We start from the raw sequence: 9,692 nt of genomic DNA, 5'->3' as shown, positions 1-9,692 counted from the left end.
AGTGACAATAGAGAAGACAGTAATGGGTTGTAAATACAAGAAGTAGAAAGGAAGTACAAAGTTGTTTTTATAATTATGGTGTTTGGGCAGTATTAAATATAAAATGAGCTTTTAAGGATAAAACATAACTGTAAATTATCGAGTGTGTCATGAAATTTATAAGGTTACAAATTTTCTTGGATCCATAATTGGTAATGCAATATGTGACAACACATTTAATTTTCTTGGAGGATATGGTTCATGAACCCAAAACTCATATATCAACATGGAATTATGATTCACCAGCCTCAAACCGTCCTTAACGGTCACGGTGAAGCTGGATTGTTACCATTGATTCTGTCATCATTCGATGACTCCACAGGTTTAAAGCGTCTTAATTAGTCTAGAAATGGATTGTTACCGTTGGTTTGTTGAACACCGGAGGAGGAATTCATAACTGCATCCTTAAACACCATCTAGAAATGGGAAATTTTGTTCTTGCTGCTTTCTATAGACATGTATGCAAAATGCGGAAGCACTCGAGCACCAGATGGTGCATCAGAAAGCCAGGTTAGGCAACTTGGAATGTGATGATCATGGGCTATACGCCCACTCCACCTTAAATATTAGTTGTTACCATTTTGGTTCAACTAGTGTTACAGCATTCTGACAATCTCAGGCATCCGGAGATACATACATAAGTTGAACCCATACAACCCAAAACATTGATAACATAATTATACGTGTATTTCACGTATATACGTCATAATTAAGAAAGCTACTTTACATATGAAAAATCCTCAAACTGTTTTGAAATATTACAATACAGGCAAAAACGAAACAAGCTAATGTAGTACATATTAGATCTTAATATTAGTTGTTTATATTGCTTGATGTCTTCTCCATCAGCCTCATACTTCTCCTCCGGCCACTGTAAATCGCACACATGGAATAAGAAAAAATTAGCTTCCTTAATCAGTTAAATTTACGAGAAGATATAGTTCAATTGCTTGGGTTAACTACAGGTAAAGTTCAAGAACGTACACAAGCTGTGCAAGTCTCGCAAATCATGCACATCGTTCAAAAGAAAATTATGTTTGGGGCGAATCAACAAATATTTTTCAGAACAATTTGTATGGCTAGTTCTGGGATTTTTGGTTTCCAAACATGCATTTGTTGTGTATACTAGTGAATGTTCTTTTTTTTTTGTCAATTGAGATGGGTTTAAAAAATGTACCTATTGCTGGAGCTTTAGAGCCACTGATGATAAATAGCCTTTTAGCCGTACTTGTGAACATCCTGAAATATTAAATTAACATTATCCATAATTAGCTTTTAAATTTTTTAGAAATAATAAAGGGAAAACAGGCTTTAAGTTGTAAAAACTTACTCCCATGGCACATCACCCACAAGAATTCGATCCCCTTCATTATCTTCATAGAGAAGAACATGTTTGCTGCCTTGAACTTCTTCGGGTGGATTTCCATCTTGTGCTTTTCCTCCATTCTTAGAGAAATTAACTGATAAAAATGATTGGAATAAACATGAATTTCTTTGAAGTAGAAGTGTACTTAATTAAACCGTATCGGTGGTAATTAACAAAAAAGATTTATTTATTTGGTTAAGTATGGATTACCTGATGATAAGAAATTATCGAACATATTTTGAAGGGCTTGGGAGAGAGACTCATAACTCTCATGAGCTTTGAGATTAATCTTCCTTCCAACTGCATAACCTTCCATATTGACTTTAACGTACATTGTATCCATAGCAGTGGACTTCCTCATGACTTCATCATCAGTGGCAAAGACAATTTTAGTGCTAGCGGCATCTTTAGTTTTCATCTCTTGCTTTGATGGTGAAGTTAAGTTCCTCCGAAATGCCCGTACCGGCGGCCAGCCAACCACTGGAGGAACTCTATATTAATAAACACCATATCCTAATAAATCATTAGAGTTTATCCGCCAAGTTTGATTACTTAAACCATTAAGGGACTGTGCACCGGTTATCATGGACCACAATCCCCTATCAAAAAAAAAGGTAGCTGCATGTGAGGAATTTAAATATTATCCCCTAACTGACCTGGTAGGCAGAGGACGGGACTGAAAATCAGCTTTCTCCTTCTTTGGATCAGAAGAGGAATTATTACTCCATGGATTGTTTTTTGCGAAGCCGCCTTGAGTTGTTAGGTGATCATGATCAGAACACCATCTTTTTGTGGTTCCATAACCAGCACCATTAACAAGCAAGGTCTGTTGATCTGATGGTGAAGTAATGAGACGTTTAGTACTGATGATTTTTTCTTCTGTTGCCTTGATAGGAATGGAGTCAGAACCAACAAACCCAAGTCTTAGTTCAGTTTCTTTTGTTTTTGGTCCAAGGATATGGTTTAGCTCTCCATCTTTCTCTTCTTTTTCTTGTTTAGCTGTCGCTTCTATAAACTGATTCTTCATTGCCTGGTTCTTGAGATGAAGTTGCACCGGCACCCGAGAAAATTATCTTTCTTTTGGTTGTTGTTTGTGTATTTCGCTTAGAAGACAAAGTTGAAGAGATGTTTTTGTTTTTGTTGTTGTTGTTGATGTGTCAGAATCGAATTCAAGGAATAATATCTTTATATGTACTCCTTAGTGAAGCTGATATAATTTGAAAGGAAGCAGCCCACTGAGTTCCACTTGGTGGCGTCGAAAGAATATACAGTATGATACAATTGTGAAAAATAACAGTGCACTCTGCTAGTTAAAAGTGGCGAACACGTAAACCGATTTTTTTAGCAGAGATGCAGAGGAGAGGGGGTGCTAGGAACTTCTCGTGGGCATGCCTGTTTATCTCATTTTTTTTACAAGTTTTGGTGGCTGGCAAAAGTGCACGCTTTTAATTTCCTTTTTCCAACCAAAAAAGCAAGATCCCTGTAATAAATGGCTGGATAATTCAAAGGATGTCTTTTTATCTACCCTCTTTTGGTTAAATTAAGCTTAAAATTGTGTATTTAGTACAAGTTTTTTAGATTGCAATCCTCTCGTGCTGGAGTAATCAAGTGCCTATGTACCCTACACTCTCCTACCTAGTGACTTTCCATTTTTCTGTCTATAACAAATAGAAAAGACTTCCATTTTTACTAGTTTCTTTTCATAAAGCATAGGCTTGCGTGATACCGACGTATTGTTTCTTGTTGTCTTGGATGTTTTCGACGAAAAATACACCAGAGTAACTTCTTAGGTATGTGAAAAAAGAAAGAGAACATAATTGCACATATAGTTTGCAACAGAAAAGACACTACAGAAGATGAATAAGTAGAATTCACTGAGAAAAAAGAAGAATAAAAAACTCATATGAGCTTAGTTTGGTCTCCTGTGGACGGTTTAATGTCTTCTGCTGTAATGCTGTAAAGGTTGAATACAAAAGTAATATATTTAAGAGATGAGATCATAAACATACACGAAAAGATCTGATATTATGCCTCATGTGAACGGTCTAATGTCTTAGTATGACTAACAAATTTCTACGGGATGTACCGCGAACTAGCTAGTGAAAGCTTAAGGGGTAAATATATATATCTCCACTCTAGGACCTCTTAGTCCTAGCTAGTACAAATCAAACTGAGTGAGGTAAGCTTTATTTGGGGTCCACATATTGACCCCCTGCAGCAGAAGTACCTTCATTTCAAATCCAACTGAAAAGGGAATATTTTTTTGGTTGATACTGCCTGCCTGCCAGTGCCATCAGATCTCTCTGCTACCTAAAGCCTCAAACGTGACCCCTCCTAGTACACTTTTTCCCAACCCATCAACCACCTATATATTGGCCCCCACCACCACCCTTCCCAAGTGGCCGGCTCTCCTACCACCACCTTCAGCCACCAGGGGCCGGGTAACTTCACCTTACGCTTGGTGCAAAGATTCAAGTCATTAGCTGATCAAGTAATTGAGAGCGTAAAACATTCCAAGAAGATAAGGATTAGTCCTATCAAAGTAGCACTTTTGTCTTCCCTTTTTTTTTCTTTCTTTTCTTGTCAAAGTCGCACTCTTTTCTTTCTTTCTTTCCTTTACTTTCTCTCACAACTCATATAGTCAGATACAATGTTACCAACACACTATAGTGGCGATGAGATTCAAATGGAATAATCAATAAGCTTTGTTCCCCAACACTAAGAGAAGGTGTTCTAATGAGGGCACTGCTTCAAGTGGCTATTCCAAATATGACAACGGCCTTCTAAGTTAGTAAAGCGTCAACTTTCTGTTTGTATACACTACAAACAGAAAGTATTGCTCATGTATTTTGGATAAATGCGGCACTGGCACATCATAAAAGAGGTAGCAGAAGTTTTGGAAATGGAGGACTATCAAGTGTAGATGAGGAGTATTGCCTATGATCCTTAAGTACTGATTAGATGGAAATTTTGATAGGTAAAAGAGAAATGTAATTATGGATTCCACTAGTTAAAGGGTAAAGGGTGTGAGTCATCGTCACTTTGAGAATATGTACGCGTACAAGAGGATTCCACATAAATAAGCTAAACCCTACAAGTTCATGATCAATCAAGTCTCAATCTTCTCCCATTAACATGCCTGATTCTGCTTTAGCTTTTTAATGCTTCCCACATTAGAACTCATGAAATGGAATTCACTTGGTTCAGCAATCTAGTTACACCATTCAATTCTCATGGTTCACGATTTTGGTCAACTGTATGCTTTTTCGTTTTTCTCAACATACTTTTCATCCCTCTTGACTTTGTCAACCACTTATGACTTTTGACTAGTGAGAGAGAAGAAAATATTACCTTGCCGGTTACTTTAGTAGTTAGCTATGGATATACGTGATCTCGTAATGCATTTTACAGTAGCTAAATTGTCTATGTCTGTTTGTTTGACTTGTCCAAATTTACAGCCAAGACAAAAGAGAGAAACAAACTACCCTTCCGACGCTGGTTTTGATCATTTTCATCAACTCCCAGATTGAGAAACAACACAAACTAGAAACATGGATAAGATATCAGAACACCTCCCACAAAAATTCCAGCATTCACTTTCCTTGACACCCCCAAAATTTCAAGCAAAACCATTCTGAATATCTCCATGCCCAACTTCCTTTCCTGGCCAGTACTAGCTGCATACTACTTCTTCAACTTAGATTCATGATCAGGTCCCACTTTCCAATCCCAGTAAACTCCCCACAGCTTACCAAAGAACTTTGCTGATTGTTGGTCAAGAGGAGAAATCATAATGTTCAATAACCTACGTTACATAAAAACGGTACAACAGGGAAAATACGAATATAGCCATTTTTCATTTTGATTAACACAGATACTGAATATGTGACGTTGGAGTATTCATACGTATTCATTGTGGCCAAAGAGGGTTGCTTCGGTCTGGCGGTGCAGGGAGGCCATGACAGTCAAGACGGGTGACTGTGCAGCTGGTTGCAATGTTCTGCTTTGATGGAGGTCAGAGTAACTTGGAAATTCACGGGTTGATGCAGAATCAGCGAGATGCTATATGCCACCGTTGCTAATTCCTGGAGAGTTTGCGAATTTTTAGTAGAGGGAACTTCTGACAGTTTGATTGACATGAAATGATAGTCCAGTGTTCTATGTATGCAGTGCAGGGAAGATCAAATGGAGTGCGAGGAAGAAAAATTAATTTATTTACCAGAGACCCACTCAAGAGTTTGGACACAGGGGAGCGAACCATCTACTGAACCTCGCTGTCCAGGGATACAAAAACGGTGCAACCGGTCATATCTTCGGAGCAAAGAAGGAACCTGCGTCGAAAACATGACATGCTCACCTGGTTAAGAAAATACGTATGGATACTTATGAACACAACTAAGATAATCATCAATATCCACAGGAAGCAACCCTCTACGAGACGAATGAAGTGCACAAATACAAAAGTATATATAAAGAACTACGAAAACGCTTGACAAATAACCAGTAATTCTCAAATCCATTCTCGCGATAAACTGCATCTAATAAAAGATACCAAGAACTTCCCCGCCAACATTCTTTCTCCTAGCCTCTTCATGGTCCATGATTCCGGCGGATGTAGTCAACACAGTGAACCCGAACTGAATATACTTCACAACTTTGACTTATCAACACTAATTACAGTGATTTAGTGTTCACAATGTTGGATATCTTTTTTTTTCTTATAAGTCCACAACAATGAAAGTGCAGCAGATTGAGTTACATTAGTTACTGTCCTCCTAATAGTGACATCTCACTGGCAATAGTTAAAATTATGAACTCCAGGCTACTCTTCACAAATTTTATTATTATCCACAAACCAAACTACTTTTCCATCAAGCACAATGGAGGATAACATAATTACCTGTCTTGAGGGAAGTAACCTAGCAGTCCATGGCTCAATCTCTTTGACTCCAACGTCAAAACGGGGACTGATAACACCACATTTGTTAAGTCTACCATTCAGTTCCACAATGATCTTGCCAGACCTATGATCATCAACATATTCAAACTCCCCGATGTAACCTACAAACCAGAACCAAATCGTACATATGTCATACATAACTTAACAGAGAAGCTGCAACAAGAAAAATGGTTTATCAGTTCAAAACTAACCATGTTTCTGCACATGAGAAACTTGATGATCACTTTGGAGGAAGGCCTAATCATAACCTGTCGCTTCCCACGCTTCTCTGCGTTATACATGCTTTTAAGAGCATCATTTAAGACACTGATTCTAACCATCCTTGCGAAAGCTGGTAAGCACCAAACAAGAGAAGAGTTAATAATCTAAACGGCAATAAATAAAACAAGAACAAAGAGTCTTGTAAAGTTCCATTACTAACCGAAATAAATTACCCTTCAAACTCTAGTCCAATACACATTTCAGTAGAGTGCCAAGAATACAAAAGAAACAATGTAATGGTTCTAAGTTAATTCAGTGAAGGGCACTTAATTACCTCAACGAGACTGCAAAAGATGAAAAGAGTCTTCATTTTCCTCTACGAAGAACAAAAGCCTCGACTATTTTTCTTTCTTTTATATCCTCTACATTTGTTACCCATACTCACGAGCGCACTGCACATTAAAACACCGCTGTGAAGATGCACTTCATATACAAAATTAAAGCAACTGGGAATTCTAACATTAGCCTTTTTGAAGGAGTTTTGTAGATTGTAAACATTACAAAGTTACTATGTAATGGATCAAAAGGTCTAATAGACTATTGTGTACTAACAAACATCACTTAATACACAAAACCAAGGTATAATGGAAGGTATATGCACAAAAGTATTAGTAGAAAGAACTAAACAATAAACAAATATGTGCGCAAACAAAGATTAAATCATTTTGTTGTGCAAACATCCAAACTCAGGTGCCCACGTGAAAGTAAAACTGAAGCCACAACTCGAACGAAATGGAACATGCATAACCTGATAAGCACTGAATATTTGGAGATTGGATTTGTGTTTTGGTTGGGACATTTTCTCAAATATGTACGGGGGGGGGATCCCGGCCATCGGATTTGGAATTCCTTTTTTAAAAACACTGTATTTTAGGTAATGAATAAGGTAATAAGTACTATATATATAGGATCTGCCCCGTTCTTCTATTTGAGTTCTCCGATTGATTTCTACCAGATATCATCTCCAGGGCTTCTGATCTCGCCCCTGGAATGGATGAAGAAGCTCGATTGCTGGGGATTACATACGAAGTCCTGCTATCAGTTATACAGTATCGGAATGGGAAAGAAAGCCCGATCTTTTTGGGAAACAGGATGATTCCGAAGATTCTGATGACGGTGATGATGGTAAGAAGAAATATACACTTGTAAGAACTTCATCAGCACTTAGGAAAGTAAGTTACGCGACCCAGAAGTTCAGTTTGCCATGAAGCTCTGTAGGAGACCCTCTCGTAATAACATGGAGGCTTCTTCCCCGGTGGAAATCGACCCGGAAGGTCTTTACTCTTTACTGTGTAAGTATCCATGGGTATTATAGAAGAACGATTTTTTGGTACCATGGTTTTTTTGGAGGACCATGATTTTATTTTGGGTAAAGGCATTAGAAGTAATTGTAATTCACTCCATATCCAGTTATTTAATTAATACCTAATCTATCTTCTTAATTAATTTTAAGTTATGATTAATGAATGGTTCATTTAAAAATAATTAGTGAGATTAAATTAAAAGATGAGTTTATTATTAGTTGAGTAGAATTATTGAGAGAGTAGAGTTAGAGAAGATGAAGGAGAAAAACATGGAAAATAAATATTTTTTCCAATTCACTAAGTCTGAGTATTCAAATGATGAAAACCCATCTGATTCTTCATCTCCATCCTCTCCTAGAATATTTGTTAATCATCAAAATGATCCGGATTTGAACTGGATTTTGAACAGTTCGGTTACTTTATATGAAGAACAAGTAACAGAACTCATCTGAAGCTGTAGTTCGGTTGCCCCGTGAGATGAACAAGTAACCGAACTCATCTGAAAGTGTAGTTCGGTTACTTGTTCCAAAGACGCAGGTTACTGAACTCTCTAATAATTTCTAGGAGTTACAGCGTTATGTTCGGTTGGTTCTCAACTAACCGAACTTTGGTGTACAAAGTTCGGTTGGTTCGCAAACTGCATGCACTTTTGATCTAACCGAACTTTACGTAATATAAGAGTATATAAGTTTATAAAGTTCGGTTCTTTCGCAAACTTGAACCTAACAGCTAACCAACCGAACTCTGAATTCGGTTTCTGCGATAAAATTGTGAAGTTACCGAACTTAACAAACAAAAAAATGTGAAGTTCCAGCATCTATTGGCTAAGTTCGGTTACTTTGTAGTTTTAAAAATTTTTGCGAACAAACCGAACTCTATTGGCTAAGTTCGGTTATTTTGGAACTCAACATAGTGGCCACAACAACACAGTTCGGTTAGACTGGATTTGTTTTTTTTTTCGGTTCTAAGGGTGGAGTTCGGTTACTTTGTAATTTTAAATTTTTTTGCGAAATAACCGAACAGAGAGTTCGGTGACTTAGTTTTAAATCCAATAAAACCGAACTGTTCTTCGTGTTCTTCATTTTCAAGAAGTTCGGTTAGTAAACTAGGGTTTTTTGGAAAATCGACCTAACCGAACGTGGCTCTGTAACTCCTATTAAAACCCTATTTTGATGATTTATATTCGATTGAAGCAATCAAAATCAAATTAAAGCGAAGGGTTTGTTGGAAAATACCTCCGGAGTGGTCCCATGGCAGAATCAGGTTGCGGCTGGCGTCTTTTATACTCGATAAAATTATTATGTAAACGAACTTAATTGTGATTGCATTGATGTTGTTACATTTCTTAAATAGGCGGTGGCGGTGGTGGTGGGAGGAGGTGGTGGTGGTAATCGGTGGTTGGTGGTGGTGATAATCGGAGGTGGTGGTGGTGGTAATCGGCGGTGGTGGACGGTGGTGGTAATCGGTGGTTGGTGGTGGTGATAATCGAAGGTGGTGGTGGTGGTGGTGGTGGTAATCGGCGGTGGTGGGGCGGTGGTGGTGGGAGGAGGTGGTGGTATATATATATATATATATATATATGTGGTTATTAGGTTGGTTTTAAATTAAATTAGGTTAAGGGTAGGCTAGTCATTTCAGCGTTTTAGGACACCCATTATCACTATAGGGAAGGTGGCCTAATAAAACCATGGTCCCCTCAAAAAAACCATGGTCCCTAAAAAATCATTCTTACAGAAAGATTAGAGGATTTGGTGGGTACGGA

At 37.8% G+C, this 9,692-nt stretch overlaps 1 protein-coding gene and 1 pseudogene across 1 annotated transcript; both read right to left on the bottom strand.

Moving 5' to 3' along the window:
• Positions 1–550: 550 nt before the first annotated feature.
• LOC113356049 (auxin-responsive protein IAA28-like) lies at positions 551–2,978 on the bottom strand. The gene is made up of 5 exons (XM_026599054.1): positions 2,062–2,978; positions 1,616–1,896; positions 1,370–1,499; positions 1,217–1,278; positions 551–910 (listed from the first exon to the last, which is right to left on the bottom strand). The coding sequence occupies exons 1-5, from the start codon at positions 2,430–2,432 to the stop codon at positions 891–893; spliced, it is 864 nt and encodes a 287-aa protein (XP_026454839.1). The 5' UTR covers positions 2,433–2,978; the 3' UTR covers positions 551–890.
• A 1,900-nt stretch (positions 2,979–4,878) lies between these two features.
• LOC113356048 lies at positions 4,879–8,041 on the bottom strand (annotated as a pseudogene).
• Between the last annotated feature and the right edge of the window lie 1,651 nt (positions 8,042–9,692).

Source organism: Papaver somniferum, chromosome 3 (assembly GCF_003573695.1).
Source record: "Papaver somniferum cultivar HN1 chromosome 3, ASM357369v1, whole genome shotgun sequence".
NCBI classification, from domain to species: domain Eukaryota; kingdom Viridiplantae; phylum Streptophyta; class Magnoliopsida; order Ranunculales; family Papaveraceae; genus Papaver; species Papaver somniferum.
This window is presented reverse-complemented; position numbering and strand designations above follow the sequence as displayed.